This window comes from Ursus americanus, chromosome 34 (genome assembly GCF_024610735.1).
Source record: "Ursus americanus isolate L20-20 chromosome 34, mUrsAme1.1.p, whole genome shotgun sequence".
Taxonomy (NCBI): domain Eukaryota; kingdom Metazoa; phylum Chordata; class Mammalia; order Carnivora; family Ursidae; genus Ursus; species Ursus americanus.
In genome coordinates this window covers 9383512-9404533 of record NC_142160.1, presented here as the reverse complement: position 1 = coordinate 9404533, position 21022 = coordinate 9383512, and the positions used below count along the sequence as shown (strand labels likewise).

The 21022-nt window shown below is 50.2% G+C and overlaps 1 protein-coding gene across 1 annotated transcript; it reads left to right on the top strand.

Annotated features, from left to right (window-relative positions):
• The first annotated feature begins 248 nt into the window (after positions 1 to 248).
• On the top strand, positions 249 to 14978 carry DMRT3 (doublesex and mab-3 related transcription factor 3). Its single transcript, XM_045772412.2, has 2 exons — positions 249 to 1112; positions 13311 to 14978. The coding sequence occupies exons 1-2, from the start codon at positions 656 to 658 to the stop codon at positions 14276 to 14278; spliced, it is 1425 nt and encodes a 474-aa protein (XP_045628368.2). The 5' UTR covers positions 249 to 655; the 3' UTR covers positions 14279 to 14978.
• Positions 14979 to 21022: the final 6044 nt, after the last annotated feature.

The window sequence follows — 21022 nt, the reverse complement described above, 5'->3', positions numbered from 1 at the left end:
CCACCTCTTCCCCGCCCCGAGTGCACCGCTGCGTCCCGGAGCGCTGCAGTCCGTCAAAGCGTAGGGAGCTTGCAGTAGGGGGCCGTGAGCGCCCCCGCCAGAGTGGCCTGGCTGCAGGCGGCAAAGAAGGTGAAGTGCAGGGACTCGGGGCGCGAGCGGGAAGGAAGGAGGAAGGCGTGGAGTGGGGTGGAGAGCGGGGAGCGCAAGGAGATCGGGACCCCGGGGGTGGGGGGTGGCAGTGGGAGGGAGGAGGAGTGGGGGGAGGGCGGCGGAGGAGGTGCTGGGGCCGGCCAGCGCGCGCGGGAGCTGCAGACCAGCTGGCTCAGACCTTCACCAGCGCTCTCGCCGGCTCTTCGCAGCCGCCGCAGCGCCTAGGCGAGGGAGGACGTGCCGGCCGAGGCAGCCGCTGGCGGAGGCGCCACGCGCGCGGGATTGCCGAGCACCCGAGGGAGGCTGAGGCTGCGGGCGCCGCGGGATCCGTGAAAACGGCGGCTGCACCTCCCGCCACCCCGGAGCGCACGCGGCCGCCGGGGCTGCGGGACCAAAGACCGCTCCGCCCGCAGGCCGCCCCGGAGCGGGCCTCCCTGCCCCGCCGTCCAGCGCCCCCCGGCCCGCTGCCGCCGCCAGCCCGCCTGCTCTTCCTGGAGTCCGGGACATGAACGGCTACGGCTCCCCCTACCTGTACATGGGCGGCCCGGTGTCGCAGCCGCCGCGGGCGCCCTTGCAGCGCACGCCGAAGTGCGCGCGCTGCCGCAACCACGGCGTGCTGTCCTGGCTCAAGGGCCACAAGCGCTACTGCCGCTTCAAGGACTGCACCTGCGAGAAGTGCATCCTCATCATCGAGCGGCAGCGGGTCATGGCTGCGCAGGTGGCGCTGCGCCGGCAGCAGGCCAACGAGAGCCTCGAGAGCCTCATCCCGGACTCGCTGCGCGCCCTGCCCGGACCCCCGCCGCCGGGGGATGCCGCCGCCGCCCCGCAGCCGCCGCCGACCTCTCAGCCGTCTCAGCCCCCGCCGCCGCCGCGGCCCGCCGCCGAGTTGGCTGCGGCCGCCGCGCTGCGCTGGGCGGCGGAGCCCCAGCCCGGCACGTTGCAGGCGCCCCTCGCCAAGCCAGGTAAGAGCGTCTGCGGTGCGGAAGCCGGGCTCGGCGCGTGGGCGAAAACTTCGTTGTGGCCGCCGCGGCTTAGCCTGCGAGGCCCGCAGGGAGTGTTTGGGCCTTACTGCCCAACTCTCGCCAAGTCGGTTCTCACGCTTCGGGCGCAGGCCGGCCTTCAGTCTGGGCCCGGAGCAGGTAGAGACCAGGCGCCTGCCGGCAAGGTGCCTCGGCCGAGCCAAACGGCGGCACCGAGCGTCGGGCTCGCCAAACGCCTTCCCCAGGGGAACGTGACCGCTTCCGCCGGTAAATAAAGAGGTCGAAGCAGGACCGCGTTAAAACCCGGCACACACCGCACGGCGCGGCCGGGCTTTACCGGCTGCGGGCGTGGAGGGCCTTGCCTTTGGAGGTTGGGACAGGTAGGTGCAGGTAACTCTAGTCCAGGCCAAGGCTCCGCCGAGTCCGAGCTGGGCGTGCTTCTCTGGCCCCAGGGAAGTGGAGTGAACCCGAAGCCTTTCTAGCAAGGCACTGTGGCTTCTTGCGATGTGTTGAAGGAAGCCCTATTTAGAAGCTTAGTGAAAAGGGCCAGAAAGCTTCCTGAACCGATAGCAGGGGACCCCGACTCTGGTGCACCCAGCTCTTGCAGACCTGCTCAGATCTTTTAACGCCAATCCTCAGGCTGCCCTGAGCGGTCTCTTTGGTTTAAAGAAATACGAATGAAACTTGTCCTAAGGTGGAGAAGGACACCTCTGCCCAGCCCTCTCCCCGCTCTCGGCCGATGTGGCCAGCCTCTTGCTGCTAAGCGGCGGCTTTGGAGCAAAGGCTCTCTCGCCTCCCCTCCTGTGCCCTCCTCTGCGGTGCTGTAGAGAGGGTGGGTCTGCCCAGAGTCCTGGAGGTGGGCATATTCCCACACCCCACGTCGCCGCTTCCATCTGCTTCCTTCCGCAGGGCCTGCAGACCCCAGGGGAGTTCCTCCTGGGGAATCTCTAGCTTGCTGTCCTGCCCAGCCCAGCCCAGCCCAAGTGCTCCTTTGATTTAGGCTCTTGGAATTCAGTGGCCATGTGTGTGATGTTTCCCTTGGACCCGGCCAAGGGTACACAGGTAGAAAGTCCATCTTCCCAGGAAGGAGAGTAGGGGCTGTACTGTGATTTGGAGAGGGCAGGCCCTGGAAGGCCCAGAGCCTTCTTGTAGATAGAGCTGTGACTGAGCTTCTGCCTACAGCACCCCCTCCTCCAGAAAAGACATTACCCCTGGGTTCTGGAGAGATGCTTTCAGGAGCACTGGACCGCTGTGTGGAGCTGGGGGAAATGTAGGCAGCCTGGATGGCACAGGTCCGTCGGCTGTCCCGTTGCTCACTTATGCTCTGCAGGCCTGAAGCACTGAGTACCTTTTACGTGAGGAGTAGGACTGGGCGTTTTATGGACAGAGGACAGTTTGCTGAACTTGGATTTTGTGGATATTTAATCCCAAGTAGAGTATAAGCAAATGTGTGAGTAATGAGCATCCCCCACCCCACACACCTTGGCAATCTTTTGTCCAACTCAGCTCTTTGTATTTATAGATTTGCCAGAGAGGAATGGGAGGCAGGGAGAAAGAAGGTTCAAGAAGATTCTTTTTGCTTTTCTCCTTTAAGCTAGGACAAGTAACTAGGAGAGTTGTGTCTCCGTTCTAGAAGTTGATCCATGCCAGTAACTTTTCTTAACCTTTCCGTTTCCATTTCCCTGTCTCTGTTCCCCCAGCAGCAGAGCAGGCGAGGCGTGGCGGGTAGGCCAGTGGTAGCATTTTGCAGTGGCCGTCTGCCCAGCAGCACCCCAAGGGCATTGGGTTCTGGAGTCTTTGTCCAAGAGGGATTCTTTCACACCCTATGCTCTTCAAACCAGTCTTTGGGATAGCCAGAGTTCAAGGTTTCTAAAGAGTCGCAAAACCAAAACAACCAGGGAAGGAGGGGTCCTGGGAGCCGGAAGGAAGGCCGGGTAGCAGCTGCAGTGGCCAGCTTTGGGGGAATAAAAGAGGGAGACAGATTTCGACTGGAGAAGCCAGCCCTGGTGCACTCTCTCTTACTCCAAGCCAATTATTCGGGGATAGCCTGAGCCTTCCGAATTGAAAACAAGTCATTGAAAAGAAAACTAGGATTTACCACTTGGAGGGGTCAGAGATCAGGCTTTGGGGGACCCGAGCCCTCAGGGACCAAAAGCCCAGTCTCCAGCTCATCAGGCTGCATACTTTGCAGGTTTCATTTATATAACTTTTGTTCCCTTCTTTCAATTGGTTCGACCCCATAATTCCACGCTTTAAAAAAGAAAGCCAGTCACCAATCCAAAGGTGGGAGGAGGCAGGAAAAGAAAAGATAATTATTTCCCATTACGAAAGCAAGCATACAAGTGGACCCAGTCTATGCGTTGCTTTATATGGAGGAAGCCCATTTGGGGTTTAAGTTAGGGAAACCTGTCTGGTGTGGAGACCGGTTGCCGTGTGTCTTATGCCTTTTTGCAGCTGTTCTTGTAACGTATTTGTAGGCAACACGCTATGTGTATTTAGCAGCAAGCGTATCAGATACTCCTGGGCAAATAGCTCACTGCATTTAGGGAAGTAAGTGCCGCTCTGTTAGAATAGTAGGTCCACGTGCACAGTAAGTTCACGGACCATTAGGAATCTGCATATCTGCTGGCACGTTATAGAGATGTGTGTGTGTGAGATACGCATGCCACTGGTCCTTTCTGCAAAGGGCCTCTTTAGTACCCAGCTATGGAGACGTGTGCTTTTTTGCTGTTGGGTACAAACACAGGTGCACAAACTCAGGAGTCTTTCCCGCTCCAGAAATCCTTGAGAAACTCGCTTGCCCTAGAGAAGGGTATGTCTCTTGGTCACCGCTGGAGGAAAAACGCCCCATTGGAGGAGTGACACATTCACACCACAGTTCAGTTGTGTTGTGGAAAGAAATCTCTTTCCCAAAATTCTGCTTCAAATTCTTTAAAGGAATGGGGGTTGTTTTATCCAACAGTGGAGTGCGCTGGGCATCCCTTTCAATGTGGCGGTGGCTCCAAGGAGAATTTTCATACTCTATGTTACTACTTCTAGTTCCGGATTGGAACATTCTTTTTTCCTTCTGGGTGTTCGTTTCCCTTGCTCCTTGTTTATCGTCTATGACTGGCCTCATATTATCAGATTTTGATTGAGCCCCAAATTCTAGTTTAAGTTTCTTTATACCACCGACTCATTTATTCTAAATTCCCTCTTCATCCTCTTCGCCCTCTCCCCTCCCCCACCCCATGAACGTGGGAAGTGTGAACTTTTTTCAGCTCTTAGTGTATCTGAGTCAGCAGCTTCAACCAGCCAAGCCAGCCTTTCAGGACCTGGGCTCAAGAGCTGAGGAAAGTTAAGGGTCACGACCAAGGTGAGGAGCTAAAGTTACATTCCTGTGTTCTCATCCCTTCCCCCACCCCCAGCTTTCCCCCCAGGAGTGACCTGGGTCCCCTGGGGCTGTGCAAGGAAAGACCTGTGGCTATAGATTCTTCCTACATTTGTCTACAAAATAAATAGGTAGACAAGTTCTTTAAAGTGTTCTTAAAGTTGAAAGAAATAAAAAACAGCATATTTGGTCAGGAACAGAAGAACGGGATCAGAGAGGAATGTAGGAGCTCCTTTTCTGTGTGTTTCTCCTGAAAAGAAGCAAACGAGACCTGTAGGGAGAGAAGTAAGGAGATTGTGGAAAACTGTCTTTATTTAGTTTTACCTCCTGCTCGGCACTTCTTAGCAACTTAATGCTGGCTCTGTGCTTTTTTGCTCCAGCTTGAGTCCTGTCCCCTCTGCTTCCTAATTTTTAATTTTACTTTAATTTTTTTTTTTAAAGAAGAGACAGACCCACTTGCAAGTGTAATGTTTATTACCAGATCACCGGCCCAGGCCAGAATGGGAAACCCTGGTGATAATAAGCTAGAAGCAAACGAAAAAAGAGGGAAAGACTTCAAAGTCATTCATCAAGTGTATTTATGAATTTTAAAAAGGGAGGGGGTCTGGTTATTTAAGACGGCTTGATTTGGGGCGAAGAACCTGACTCACAGTTGCCCTTTGAAACCCCAAAACCGACCAAATGCAGAGGGTCAAGCAAGCGGTCCCGTACCCGTGGTCTCTTGCAAACCTGTCCCCAGGGCTGGCGTAGGGGCTGGGATTAGGACGCACCCCTGCGGGGGGAGCGCAGCAAGTGCAGGCCGCGGGCTGGGGCAGCGAGGGGGACCCCCGGGGCACCTACGCTGGGGCTTTCCACTCCGAGGGCAGCGGAGCCGGAACCCTAGGAAAGGCGCTCGCAGCGGCGGGGCGGCCACACTGGACCGCTGTCCCCTCGCACCCGGTCCCGGACCCGGGGAGACGGCAGGCGGCGGGTCGGCCCGTTCCCAGGCCCGCCCCAGCTTCCCGGGCCGCGTCGGGTGCCCCAGGCTGCCTCCGGGTTCGCCCGGGGCCGCGGGGGCAGGGCCCGGGGGCTGCGCGCTGCAGGGGCGAGAAGCCGGGGGGTTCTCCGCGCCCTTCCCGCCCCTTCCCTGCGCCTCCCTGCGGCCTCCGGAGCTTCGGTGGGTCGCCAGATTCAGCAGAAAAATGCGCAAATAGGCACACCAAAAAAGAGGATGTCAACTATTGCCCGAGGCATACTTCCACTAAAAAAATTTTCATTTTTCATCTGAAGTTCATATTTAACTGGGCGTCCTGCCGTTTTGTCCGGCAACCCGAGGCCCAGGCTGTCCCCACCCAGCCCCAGTCACCCCGCAGGGCACCCCTCGGGGTGGGGGTGGCTCCGGCGCGGCCACCAGCTTCTTTCTTTCCGTGGGGCCCCTCGTGTCCCTCTTGTGGCGCCGAGGACAGGGCCGGCAGGAAAAACGAACGTGTTTTCCGCGTCTGGGAACCGCAGGTCCACTGGCATCCGGGAACGATTCCCCCCACCCCAGCTCACTCCTCCGGGTTATAAATCTGGGGGATAGCCGGGCTCTCGACTTACACAACCAACTTTTCTTTTTCCCTGATGGATGAACTCCCCGGTTTAAAAGATTACAGTAATCACAGGAGGACAGTGTAAATCGAATCTGATAGCAATAACTTTCGGGGAAGGTCAGGCTCAAGTGAAATGTTACCAAGCAACAGGCATTTTGTTTGCAAAATACAATCAAAGAGCATTGATGAGAAATTCTTTGCAGCCCCCAGTCAGCACTTTCTGCTAACAGCTTTACGGAGAGAAAGTGAGTAAATCTTCATAAATCAACGTCCCTGCAGGACTTGGAGCCCCTTTCTGGAAATGTCCCGCTTCCTCCTGACAGGGAGGAGGATGGAGCCCCTCATCTATTTGCCTGCCTGCCTGCCTCCCCTCTCCCTCCCGACCCTTCTTCCTCCCCTCTTGTTTTCCCTCTTTCTTTGGCTTTTTAACCTGTTCCGGCTTCTCAGGTCTCTGGATTTCCATGTCTAGTCCCGTTGGCCCTCACCGCACAGTGGGCCTCGCACTGGGGTTGGCATGGGTGCCCGTGGCAGAGATCAGGGCCTGAGTAGTGAACAGCTGGTCCTCACAGGTCCTTCACCCTGGGATTCTGTCCTGTCACTCTCCAGTGTACCACAGGCTTTAGTGACTCAGCCCCTTGTCCGTGCACTGCAGACTGCTCCAAAGAAACCAAGGGGAAACTAAAACCCATGTGGGTTTTTTGGTTTCCATTTTATTTTATAATTAAACAGCTATAAAAAATGAGCACACTCAACTACAGACTTAGTATTATGGAAAATGGGGCATTCGGAATGGCTCAGTTCTTTACTGAATCTCTACTCTCTTTTTTTGATGGCAGTGACTAGGCAGGTGCACGTTTTATGAAGCTGGGATTGGTCTTCAGCTTCTCACCCCCCCTCACCGTTTATTACTTTTATTAGTTTGATATGAATGTTTGTTGCAACCATTGTCTCTACATGGGAATGTTTCCAACAATCTGAACCCTATGAATCCACCATAGTCAGCCCAGCTGCTGGCCTTTGAGTTCCTTGCTGTGTTTCAATGTAAAATTTGACCAAGCACACAGATAACGTGGAAATGTTACAGAAGAGTTAAACTGTAAGCTTCTTGGTGGCCAAGAGGCAATGTTTTGATCAGCTCTGTATAATCTTACCTAACACAGGGCCTGGGCACGTAGTAAGGGACTTAAGGATTTTTGTTAAATAGATGGATGAATGAGTAACCAGCTGCATTTTTATCAGTTCCAAATAGACACGGAGATTTATAGGTCATTTTCCTCCTGCTTCTTGAAAAGTGTTCCTGAGTCAACGAAGAGGTCAAAACTAAATTTTTGCAAGACATACAAAGTCCACAGTTGCAAGCCTTATTTCCTTAAGTTCTGACCTTTCTATACCAACATTCCCCCCAAATATTGATCCCGAGGAAATATCCTGTGTTGTTAATGATTTTTTAAAAAGCAAAGCATGATGATTTCATGACTTTTCACAAGTCCCCCCCACCCACCAACCCAGGAAGAGAAGGAAAGATTTTCCACTGATATTCGTTCCCTGCTGTACTTGAGATTTTCAGCCACTCGGGTTTTTTTTTTATGAGTCAGCACTTCTAGTGTGAGATAAAGATAACAGAAAATGTAAAAAAGTGTGTCTCCTGTTAGCGTTCTGACTGGGCATTGGTCTCTTCTAGAAGCACTGTCCTGCCTGGTCTCCTTCCTGTCATTGCTGTAAGATTTGTGTGCTTGGAAAACGACCCATCAGGGGACAGTTAGAGGTGTCCCCCCCAAAGCTCAACTGAACAGAAGACGACGTACAATCCATGTTCCAAAATGTGTGCCATGATTTCAAAAGGAAAAAAAAGGTCCAGTGACTTTTGTACTAGGAAACACTCCTCTCTATGCCAGTGGTTTTCTATTTTCGTTCAAGGTAATATTTTGGCTTTTTGTAGATATAATTGGATAGAATGGATAAAACCCACCACATTTAAGTCTGAAAGATTCTCCATTTTTATGTTCATGTTTATTTCATATATTTGGTAGTTTTCCCCCCAAATATTTGAAATGAGTATCTAGGGTTTTTAAAAAACATGTAACTACTTTTTCGTATAAAAAAGTCCTCTAAAGGAGGAAAGATTTTGCAAACTGTAGTTTTAGATTGGAAGTTACTTTTGTGTGAGTGTTCAGTTTCTCTCCCTAGTTCAAGTCTGTAGCAAAAGGGAAAAAGAAGTCTTGTAAGTATCTTAAGGCTTACGTATGTATTTTTTGAAGTTGGTAGCATTATTGTTGATAGAAAAAATTTCCTTCTTACTCGAATATCTACTTCTTTTACATACTTTGAGCTGAGTGAAGGGTTTAGTTCATGGGTGGCTAGGAGTATTTCTCTATCATGAAAAATATGAACTTAAAGAATGAGTAGTAAGATATTTCAAATACCTGGATGTTTAAGCATTAGAAAGAGCAGATTATATCACATTCAATTGGGATTTGGAATCTCAGATGAAATTGATTTCTTCCTACTTTTTGACTAGTAGGTGTGGCTTTCTGCCCCCATACGCTAGGAGTAAAAAAGTTATCAGTTGGAGTATATTCTTACTCTCTCTGTTCTAGGAATTAGGGTGTCAGTCTCAAGGAGAAAGAAGGTAGGGGCGCCTGGGTGGCACAGCGGTTAAGCTTCTGCCTTTGGCTCAGGGCGTGATCCCGGTGTTATGGGATCGAGCCCCACATCAGGCTCCTCCGCTGGGAGCCTGCTTCTTCCTCTCCCACTCCCCCTGCTGTGTTCCCTCTCTCGCTGGCTGTCTCTCTCTCTGTCGAATAAATCTTTAAAAAAAGAAGAAGAAGAAAGAAGGTAAAGCGTTCGGGGACTATTTCCTTTTTCATTCTGCTGGTTGGAAGCCTCACATTTCTGTATCTAGAAAGGCCTTTGTGTTTTATACCAACATGAACATTTTATAAAGTTCATTTAGGAAAAAAAAACCCTAGAGATGAAAAGCAACACCTGTTATTAAACTACACGTTATCACTGGGCTCGAAACCCACTCTCTGTCATTACTTGTGAAAGTCTGCAGTTACAGAATAATGTACGACACATCCAGCTTAGGCACAACAGCACAACCAACAGTAGACCTGCCCCGGAGTCGCGCGGGCTCCGCGCCCTGCCCTTCAGAAATGAAGATGGTGAGGAAAGATTCTTGGCTAGTCTTCCCTTGCCCAGGTTTGCAACCCCAACTGCCAGGGCTGTGGAGAGGGATTTGCTCACCTGACAGCCCGGGGCAGGACTTTATAGGCTGCTCAGGTGCAGGAAAGCCTAGGCCGTGCCCCACTCCTTGGTTCCTTCAAGGTCTTCTGTCCTGCCTTTGAACGCAGTGTGAACAGTACTGGGCCCAGTTGCTTGGAATGCCCTGAGTGTGTAGATCTGATTCCTGGGTCGCCCCCTTAGCTTCTTTACCATGTGGCCATAGCCCGGACACCGAGCTGGAGAGGCCGACCTCCCCGAAACCTGAGAAGAAAGTGTGGATGAGCCAGCACAATCCACCACCACCACCACCGCCCGGAGAAGTAACCAGAAGCACGGCTGCCTGGGCCTGCCACTCACCGTAGCAGGGGCAACGGGGACGCAAGAAAACCAGGCAGAGGCCCCTGCAGGCTGGGGGTTCCAACCGGTGAGCAAGCTGGCCCCCGTATCAGATTTTGCAGAACAGGAACATAGGTACCAAGGTGGAATTTTGCGTTGTCAGATTTATCGTCCTGTCATGCAGGACCCAGTAGATTGGGAGAGTGTATCCTTTGCCATTTTGAAAAATAAGAATACATTCTCGTAAGGGCAGGTGTGTCGGATTTGCCAGAACATCACCCTGTCGCTTCCCTCTGGCTGACCTCTGCTCTTTGAATCACTTTCCTCTGGAGTGTTCTGTGGAAGGGTGAGTTAGGTGATAGACCTCAACACATTTCCCACAAATGTTTTCAGTGTTTGCAGCCCATCCAGGGTGGGAAAAATTCTTTTTTTCCAATTTTTATTTTTAAAAATAAACTCTGCCCTTAACGTGGGGCTTGAACTCGCTCCCTGGAGATCAAGAGTCCAATGCCTCACCCACTGAGCCAGCCAGTGGGTGGGAAAAATCCTTTTAAAACAGGGAGCCATTTTTAGGTTCACTCATTTAAAAAACAGCTAAGTTTTGAGCTTCCTAGCTGTACTTATATACCTTTTATTTCCTAGAAGAACCAGTTGTTTCTCTTGCTTTCCAAAAAAAAAAAAATCTCACCATCTCTTACACTGCTGTGATATTGTGTGTCCTATTCCTCTGTCTCTCTTTGTGACCTGTGGTCAAGTATACATACTATAAAATTTGCTATTTTAACCGTGTTTAGGGGTACAATGTACGGGCATTAAGTATATTCACAGTATTGTACCACCACCCCTACTGTCCATTTCCAGAACTTTCTCATCATCTGAGAGCCCCATAGGGTGACACAGTAAGTCCCAGTCCCTCTCCCACCCCAGCCCCTGCTAACAATCATCCCACTTTCTCTCTCTGTGAATTTGTCTATCTAAGTGGAATTTGTCTTTTTGTGACTGACTTATTTCACTTAGCATATTCTCAGGGTTCATCCCCATCACAGCACGTGTCAGAATTTCATTCCATTTTGAGACTGAGTAATATTCAATTGTATGTATGTGCATTTTCTTCATCCATCCATCCATCCATCCATCCATCCCTCCATCCAGGACACCTGAGTTGCTCCCACCTTTTGGCTGTTCCAGATAATGCTACTATGAACCCTGTGTATGATATGTACCCTACTGGGTAGAAGCACGTTCTTTCTGGCTGTGTTTGCTTTTCCCCTTGCACGTGCATCCTATCTGCCCAACAAGATAATAAACCCCGCAAGCTAGGGCCAGTCTTATACTTCCCGGTATTTTGGTATTTTTCACTCCCTTTTTTTCTGTTTCCCTCAGTATCTTGCATATTACAGGGATACAAATACTTGATAGTGAAAATAATAGGTAAGAAAAGCTAAAGTTAAATTTGAAAATCCCGTTTAGAGGTACACAGTATTTAAAGCAGACTTTTATTTTCTGTTTACCTGGGGCATGTCTTTGACTTATTTTCCCAAGCTCCACGGAGCAGGGCCCGAAGTCCAATTGTGCGTTGAGGTCAGTGCTGGGCGAACACAAGGTCACTGTCCACTCGTTTTCAAGTGTCTAATAATAGAGTAACTGCCAAGAGGCGCGCATGGGGTCATGAGTCAGGAAAATGTAGAAAGGTCTAGCCGATTAGAGTGAGAATCTGTTGTTCTGTGGTTTTTCTCTTTTGGATTAAGAAAAAATGCCATGTTCGCTGAGGAGGTGACATCAGGGTCCCCTGCCCTGGGGAGTTGCAGAAAGGGACGATGTCAAATGTCCCTTACAAAAATAGGTCTTCTGCACGTCCCAGGGGTGTTATAGAAAGCAAAATTGGATTAATATGTGCAGCCCGCCGATGATTCCCACATAGAATCCTTACATTTTTGTATTGGAAAAAGCAGTAGTTTATTTAAAATGCAAATTTGGGATAAGTGTGAATTTGTATCGGATTTATGACTGCAAATCGCACTGATAGAGTTTAAGCCTATTTTAAAATGCATTTATCTTTGCTTGGCACACACGTATTGCTTCGCGAAGAATCACCGTTTTCTTTTTCCATTATACTGAAGATAAATCCGACATTAGAAGAATGTTCATAAATGGGCCTTTGTTTAAGGCTTTTAAAGTAAACAACAACAGATTGGAGGAGGTAGATTTTTGAAGCTGTGTGATGAAATGTCACCGGCTGGCTTTCTAAGTATGATCAGGTGTGCCCACAGAGGAGGTGGCAATGAAGCTCTGCAGGCTGGGCAGTAGAAAACACAGGCAGACCAATTGTTTACAAGCTGACACGTGGGTCATTAATAATTTTCATCTTTAGGTCAGTTACATTGGCTTTGAGTAGAGCCAGCCAGCCGATGTTTTCAAAAGGTTAAAAATTTACTTGCATATAGCGCGCTAATAAAGAATGTTCTTTTATTATAAAGGTCTGTTGGCATTTCCTACTGCAAGCAAATCCAGTCTACTCCTTTCTGCCTGCTTAGTGCTGTAATACTAGCCCTTTGGGGGGTCATGTCTTAGGTCAAAATGTTAAATTTGCAGCTGGTTTAGTTCACAGCAAATCTCTGCTTTATTTGGGAAGATTTTTTTTTCCCTTTTGGTATCATTCAAGAAAGTATCTTTAAATCCTTTCCATGAACCTTACTAATAAAACAGTTCATGAAACAGTTTTACCTCTTTACCCCATGGTCCTGGAGTTATGGGCGCCTTGTTTCATGGATGGGTCATGCCCCTTTGCAGTTTGACAAATCTCTTCAGCCATTTCCTTCCTGTCCTGCGACCTGCCCCGCCATCCAGAATTCACAGCTGGTCTTGCTTGCCCTCTAGTGCAAGCTGCAGGTGACCCAGTCTGTCAGTCCCTCTGAGTGGCTTTGTAAGAAAGATTTCAATGTAGAGAGGCTTCTTTCTGGAAATTCTATTGATTAGTTATTTTACATGGTCACCTGATGAAACATAGGACTAGTTCACAAGACGTATGTACCGCAAAATCTGCCTATGGGAAATGGATTTAAAATATGAAAATCCCCTTCTATGGATATATGGGACCTGCGCCCACGGTGCTGTCCCTAGGTGACACCAGCCACCTCATTTGCAGAAAAGGAGCCGGAAGACAAACCCGAGCTCATTTTCTTGGTCTTCCCTGGGCTGCGTTTATCCCTAGACCCACAGAGGGGCCCTATGTAGATCGTGACTGCTAGGACAGCTGCATCTTTTATAGTTACAGGTATCGTATCACTGTCCTGTGTTCAAGGCAAGCTTCTCTGTGCACATCCGTCTGAGAAATCACGCCAATTTCTAGATCTTTATTTAGTCTCCCGCCCCCCATTCACCAATGAGGCGGTTTGGATTCCTCTTAAAAGGCTTTCCCAACCGGGGCGCCTGGCTGGCTCAGTGCTGGTGTGGGACTCTTGATCTCAGGGTCCTGAGTTCAAGCCTCACGCTGGGTGTAGCGATGACTTGAAAAAAAAGAAAAGAAACGAAAAGATAAAGAAAGGCTTCCAGTGTGTTGGCACCCACCCAGCCGCGTTCCCCCTTCCAGATCCCCTGTGTGGGGCCCTCTCCCGAGCACATCTGTTCCTCTTTCCGCACACCAGGGAAGGATTAACCCAGCTGTGCTCTGCTTTTCAGATTTGACGGAGGAACGACTGGGGGACAGCAGCTCGGCCGACAACACGGAGACCTTCAGCGACAAAGACGCCGACCAGAGGAGCTCCCCGGATGTGGCCAAAAGTAAGGGCTGCTTCACCCCGGGGAGCCCCGAGATCGTGTCGGTGGACGAAGGAGGCTACGCGGTCCAGAAAAACGGAGGCAACCCAGAGAGCCGCCCCGACAGCCCCAAGTACCACGGGGAGCAGAACCACCTGCTGATCGAGGGCCCCTCGGGGACCGTGTCTCTGCCCTTCAGCTTGAAAGCCAACAGGCCGCCCCTGGACGTGTTAAAAAAAATCTTCCCCAACCAGAAGCCCACGGTGCTGGAGCTCATCCTGAAGGGCTGCGGCGGGGACCTGGTGAGCGCCGTGGAGGTCCTGCTGTCCAGCCGCTCCTCGGTGTCCGCGGCGGCCGAGCGAACTGCCGCCGAGCCCGAGGGGCTGGTGCTGCCCTCCAACGGGCACCTCTTCGAACACAGCCTGAGCTCCTACCCCATCTCCTCCTCCAAGTGGTCCGTGGGCTCGGCCTTCAGGGTCCCGGACACGCTGAGGTTTTCGGCCGACTCGAGTAACGTTGTCCCCAACCCCTTGGCCGTGCCCCTGCAGCACCCTTTCCCCCAGCCGCCCCGCTACCCGCTGATGCTGAGGAATACCTTGGCGAGGAACCAGTCGAGCCCCTTTTTGCCCAACGACGTCACCCTGTGGAACACCATGACCCTGCAGCAGCAGTACCAGCTGAGGTCCCAGTACGTGGGCCCCTTCCCCACTAACTCAGCCAGCGTCTTCCGAAGCTCGCCCGTCCTCCCCGCGCGCGCCCCCGAGGACCCCCGGATCGCCATCCCCGACGACGGCTGTCCGATCGTGGCGAAGCAGGCCCTTTACACCGAGGAGGACTATGACGAGCGGTCCGACTCCTCAGACTCTAGAATACTCAACACGTCGTCCTAAGGTGGCTCCCGGCTGGGTGGCGTGACCAGGTGACGTTTTCTGTGCGTTCCAACCCCGGCCCCGCGAGGAGAGGCCACACCCTGTGTATCCCCTTTCCTTCTGTTCGACAAAGTGACCCTGCTTGATTCTATACCTTAGCAATAAAAACCCATAACTTATTTAATTTCTTGCACTTCATTGGAAATGCCAAATAGCTCTGCTCTGTGGCTTTAGTGCTGAATGTTTATTGTAAAAGAGAGTCTGATGCTAAGACTAGTCTTGGGAAAGCCGGGTCCCCTGCAAGATTTATTTGCGGATGGAAAGCTGAAGGTCAGCTTTGCTCCTAAACTCAACCCGGAATGTCCGAGAAAATAGTATACTTGAATGCGGTTTTGTAAAAGAGGATTCCTCAGGATATGTAAAACCTCAAGCAAGTGGTTCGGTTGCAAATGGACTATAAACAGGGACCTTATATTCTTATGCTAAAAATCCTTCTTGCATTTTAGGGAGAGACTGCACTTCAGAATAGAGTGAACCGCTCACACGCTTATTGAAGCTTGGACAGTTTTCAGAGACAAACTCCATTAAGAATTCTTCTTTTCACATGGCTGAATTGAAACATGAGTGATGTCAATGTAAAGCCAATCCCAGCTGTGAACTGCATGAAATGTATTGTGAAATGAACACAAGATTAAGCTTTGTCAGGTTAATGTAGCATGCTGAGGACTCTAGAAAAAAAATAAACTAAGGAGACGATCTTCGTCTATGTCATTTCTACTTGTGGAAAGAGGATCTCTAAAGAGAGAAACTTGATGCAAAAACTACTTCCTAGCGCATGGATCAGGAGTCAGGGGGTCAGTCGAATGGGACATCCCTTGAGGAATCAAGGGACATGAGTTGAATGGCAAAGTTTGGGGGCTGCATTCAGAAAGACAGAATTTATTTTTAAAGAATAGAGTTCGGTTCAGTCCCTCCGCTCCTTCATTTAATTCTTGAGCAGGTCCGTAGTGAGTGCCTGTTACGTGTGAGAGAACGCTTTTTGTCTGCTGTTACCCAAGCCCCTGTCCCTGAGTCCAAGGATAAGCAGGGGTGATAATGGAGAGTCCCATTAAAGAATAAAGTAAAAATGAAACAATTCACAATGTGAAAAGTACTCAGCACTGTACCTGACACAGAGAAGGCGCTTGATAAATGGGAGCTATGATTGCTTTTAATTAAGCTCGCTAGCTTTTGCATTCTTGCTCAGATGTCTTAAAAAGAGAGTTTTCAAACAATAATATTCAGTGGTGCCCACACTAACCCTTTCTTTTGCTGTGTCCATTCTTCAAAGTGCTGGAAAGCAAAGATGACTGCTTAAGTCAGACAATAAACTTAGGAAGGTGGGAGGGAAAGTAAATAAGCAAATAAATAAAAGCATCTGCATGACAAGGAGGCAGAAAGAGCTCCCAATGTGAGAATAAGTCTAGAAGGGCTCTTCAGTCTGGAAGGGAGAAGAGCAAATCCTCTTGGCCTGAGATACTCCCTCAATTGGGAGACAGGAGCTCCTGTCAGGGGCCAACCTCGCTTGAATGGGTCCCAGGAGAGAAAAGAAAAAAAATTAACAACAACCAAAAAATCTCGTCTTTATTTCTATAGGACACTTCGGGAATGAGAATCTTTGGTGGGAAAAAAATTCCTTATATTGGTTGGACTAATATGTATTTAATGGACATAGGTAATACCAGGGAGTTTAAAAGTAAGTACAACTGTTGTTAGGTTTGTATTTAAACATTAGCGTATATGTAAGGGAAGAAAGTGAGGGAGTGAAGAAGATAATTTTTGACCCCTGTTTCTAAAGACCCATGTGTGGGACATTTTATGTGGTTGTGATGGGCTAATGTCTGGGCCTACCCAGGACAAATGATTTTCCCAAGGTATGTTCGTCTGATTAATTTAACAAGCAACAGCGGTAACAAATCCCCTGTGAGCCAATGGTGCTGCGAACTCTGTCTTCAGCTGTTACTCCCTCAGGTTGAATGACCCGGGTTGAGCAACCCTCGCCCTAAGATACAGTGTCTTTGCAGCACGATTTCCCCCCCACAGGTCACCGAAGTCATGGACTCCTTTTGACAATGGCCAGCAACATGGAATTATCTATAAGACAGAGAACTCACAGGCTAGTGCAGGTATGTGTCTTCCTCAGTCTAATCTTCTGAAGCAGGACATATTTATTTTGGTGGGTAAGTGTGGTCAGGGGTCAGATGGGAGAGATTGGTTCAGATCCTGTGTCCTGCGTCCAGCGGTCAGTTTTGCTTCCTCTGCTCTCCTATCGCCTACCCCGCCCCCCCCCCCCGCCCCGGTCAAAGTGGCAAAACCTCGTAGATTCTAGCTCAGCTCTTACAGGCCATCGTGGTCTGATGTGTAGCCCACAGGCGCTCAGTTTCTCTTTCACAGAAAAGAGAAAAAATCAACTAACTCTTTCTGGCTAAATCCCATCTGTCACACAGACCAGATAGCGGGGTGCTTGGCGGGTCACTTACAGCTGGGGCAAGCCAGCCTTATGGAAAGTTAGTCCCCGTTAAACCAGGGCGCCTCTCTCCCCTTCTAGTGAGGACCTGCGGACTGCTGGTCTTAAATGCTTTGTTCGTCTACGATGGGAGTGTGGGCAGGTCGGTTGTGTTCTAGAGCAGTTCGCTTCCCAGCGTGGTCCACACACCCCAACGTTCCCTTTCTACTTTAGATTCCTGGGCCCTGCTTGTTGAGCTCAGAATCTCAGAGTCTCAGTACCCCCATGTTTATCGTGCTCCCCAGGTGATTCTTAAACTCAGTAAGATTGGAGAACCTCACATCCTTGGGTTTTCTTCTTAGATCTATGCCCTCCTGTAAAGGAGCTGAGGGAGAGGTGGAAAGACCTACGTCCTCCAGTCCTGCGTCCTTTTCTGTGGCGAGAGTAGACTTCCACGTGGGAGCAGTCTTGGTACCTGCCCTCGACGTTGTGCAGGCAACTTCAGGGGCAATGTTAACGTTTGACTCGAGGACACATTTGAGATCAGAAGTGCCTGCGTTTGGACACTTCTGAAGGGCAGAGCACCAGATCTTAGCCTAAACGCGCTCCCCTTACCCGCAGGAGGAGTATGCCACCTAAAGCCTCTGCGATTTGTCAGTGCCGCGGACCCGTCGGGTGTGCCGTGTTTCCACGTTTACTTGTGACACCTGGAAATAGGTTTGGCCCTGGAGCTGGAGCTTTGAGTTTTAAGAAACATCAACAGTTCCCTTTCCCCCCAGTTTGGTGAAGATATAATCGACTTATAACATAGTGTAAGTTTAAGGCGTAGGCGGTGACGATTCGATAGGTGTGTATATTGCAAAATGGCTTCCACCGTACGGTTGGTGACCACGCCCGCACCTCACACAACTGCCTTTGTGTGTGTCTGTGGAGGTAACATTTACGATCTGTTCTCTTAGTCGCTTGCAAGCGTACGATGTGGTGTCGTTCGCTCCAGCCAGCATGCGGTACCTTGGAAATCTAGGACTTACTCCTCTTACAAGTTCCTACCCTGTGACCCACGTCTCCCCGTTCCTCCACCCCCATCCCCGGGCAGCCACGAGTCTGCTCTGTTTCTGTGCCTTTGGCTCTTCTACGTTCCACGAAGAGGCAGAGTCACACAGCGCTTGTCTTTCGGTGACTGGCTTCTTTCACCGAGTGTGGGACATTTGCTTTATCTTGTGGTCTTTTGAGGGGCCCTTCGGTTGTTTCCACGTCTTGGCTATTGTGAATAATGCTCTAGCGAACGTGGGGTGGGGATACCCCTTCGAGATACTGATTTCATTTTCTTCAGCTATATACCCACAGTGGCGTTGCTGGGTCATAGACCAGGTCTGTTTCCAGTTTTCTGGGGAGTTTTCATACTGTTTTCCATCGAGGCTGCACCCGTTTGCAAATGACCGATATTGCACAAGGGCTCCCTTTTTAAAAATCTTATTTTTATTTTTTAAAAAGATTTTATTTATTGGCTGGAGAGAGCGTGAGCCTGCACGAGTTGGGGGAGGGACAGAGGGAGGAGAGGGAGAAGCAGACTCCTCGCTGAGCAGGGAGCCACGATGGGGCTCGATCCCAGGACCCCGAGATCACAACCTGAGCCGAAGGCAGACACTTAATCCACTGAGCCACCCAGCTGCCCCACAAGGGCTCCCTTTTCTCCTCGTTCTTGCCAGCACTTAGTATCTCTTGTCTTTTTGACAATAGCCATTCTAACAGGTGTAAGGTGATGTCTTCTTGTGAAATAGCAATGCTTTTAATGATGGGAAAAACAAAAGTAGTTGCACAGATGTTTTGAGAAGCAAGGCATTTCTTAGATACATGGCTGTGGTTGAAATTAATAGCAGAGCGACTGGAGAGGTGACAGGGACCAGGGAGAGGGGGCAGGAATTCTGAACCCTCGGTCCAGGCTGTTGAAGCTAGCTGGCAGGCTTCTAAGAGCCTAAGAATATTTAAAATTTACAGAAAGAAATTGGACCAGAGGAGGAGGTATGCCGTGAGCGGTCATGTATTATGGGGTCTGCCCTTTAGGGATTCATCGTCCAAGGTCCCTAAGTTGTCCTGGGGCTATGTTGGTGGGAGATGATGGGAAGGGGGCATCCTGGGAACATTTGTTGGGTGCCCAGAAGACAGGCGCTGACTGCCTTTGATCTGACATATTTGAAAAATGGACTTGATTTCAGGGCATACTGTTTCAGTCATTCATTCTTTATATGCGCATTTACTCAGCAGGAGTGAGTTGAAAATAAGATGGATGCTAAATTTATATGTTAATTTTAATATTGAAGCTATCCTATACTTGAAGAATAAGATCAATGCTTCAATTTCATTTCTTATGTGGTACTGAACGTTGTCATTATGGGAAAAAATCATTTCCGAGTGCATCCTCCCCAAATTCCAATCTCCGAGGGCAGAGGAGGCTTGGAAGGGCCCATCTCGCCTCTTGCCGATGGTCTGTTCAGTGGGGTGCTTCAGTGTCCCCACAGTATCTTTTACTATTTCAGTGTGAAGGGTCAATAAAAAGGGTCGTGGTTTTCCTCAATTACAATGGAGTTTATTTACCCAGCGGATTCTGAGAGTCCGCGGGGGTTGTTAGGCTGTGTCAAGAGTTTCATATATCCCATGGGCAAAGCCACTGGGCTTAACCAAAAGTAAACGTAACAATTGCAGAAAAATTATGCCTCCAGATGACGTGATTCGCTGCTTGGTTGTTTTAGACCATGACCTCACACTCACACTGCAACTTCTTTTTTTTTTTTTTTTACGTGAGCTCCACGCCCAGCATGGAGCCCAATGTGGGCCTTGAACTCACAACCTTGAGATCAAGACCTGGACGCTTAACCAACTGAGCCACCCAGGTGCCCCTACACTGCAATTTAAATGAAAGATTCCAAAGGTCTATGGAAGGTTCTTTGGGGGAAGAGAAGGAACCTCTGTCTCCCAGCTACGACTGGTGGAGTCGGATGTGTGATGGCTTCTATGGAGGGAGGGTTGGTGAGTGAGACTTGGGACCCAGGGCCACCATGGCGATGCACATGGGCTCTGTCTCACCAGCAGGCTCCTGGCTCCCCATGCCGGCCCTGGCCTTCCTCGTTGGCTTCGGCCTTCGGGGAGCGCCGGGGGCCCTTGGCTGCTGTGGGGGGTGGTGCATTTTGTGTGTTGCACCAGACAGCTTGGCCGAGAGGGCAAGAGGGGGCTCAGACCTGGGATGAGCGTGCTTTCCTGACTTGCCAGAGCAGAAAGGGCGCTGTTTTGGGAGATGCCTTTTCCTACTTTGCAGGAAGGGAGAGTCAAGTGTAGCAGGCCCCTGGGGAAAGGTAGGGAGCAGGGAGAAGAGTGAATGAGTTGCACGAGAACAGCCTGAGCATTAAAAGAATTGGCTGCAGATGCTGTTGGTAAATCTTGGCCACCGCATCTCCCTCAGTCCGTCCCCTTTGTGGAAATAGGAGGCAGTGTGTTCACTTCAAATTTGAAAAAATCTCGCTTGCTGCATTTGAGATTAGAAAGGGAAATGCCAGGGGCGCCTGGGTGGCTCAGTCGGTTAAGCATCTGACTCTTGATTTTAGATCAGTTCATGATCTCAGGGTCCTGAGATTGAGCCCCACATCGGGCTCCGTGCTGGGTGTGGAGATTCTCTCTCTCTCTCCCTCCCTCTGCCTGCCCCCCACCCCTGCACTCTCTCTCTCTCAAAAAGCAAAAGAAAGCAAAACAAAAACAAAAACTGCTACCCAGAATCCAGCATTTTCCAGAAATACTTGGGAGTTAAGTGGGACTCAGGAGCAATCATTTATCACGTACTTCGTTCTAGCCGCTTTTCTACGTGATGGTTCACATCTATTAGCTCATTTCATCCCTCAACAACCACGGGAGGTCAGTAGTATTACTATCCCCCTTCGGTAGATGGGGAAGCAAGGAAGTTGACCAAGGACAACTACCTGGAGGTGGTGATTGGGGGCTCACCCCTTTGGACTCATTCTGTGGTCTTAGGGTTTACAGGGTTTTATTTATTTTATTATTTATTTTTAAAGATTTTATTTGAGAGAGAGCGCATGTGCATGGGCAGTGGGGGAGGGGCAGAGGGAGAGGGAGCAGCAGGCTCCCTGTTGAGCAGGAAGCCTGATGTGGGATTGGATCCCAGGACCCTGAGATCATGACCTGAGTGGAAAGCAGATGCTTAACCGACTGAGCCACCCAGGTGCCCCACAGGGTTTTTATTTTTTTTTAAGTAGGCTCTACGCCCAACGTGG

Excerpts from the sequence above, each read along its gene's own strand:
- DMRT3 (XM_045772412.2), top strand. The coding sequence starts at position 656 with ATGAACGGCTACGGCTCCCCCTACCTGTACATGGGCGGCCCGGTGTCG. Across the intron at positions 1,113-13,310 it reads GGCGCCCCTCGCCAAGCCAG|ATTTGACGGAGGAACGACTG; the intron begins GTAAGAGCGTCT and ends TCTGCTTTTCAG.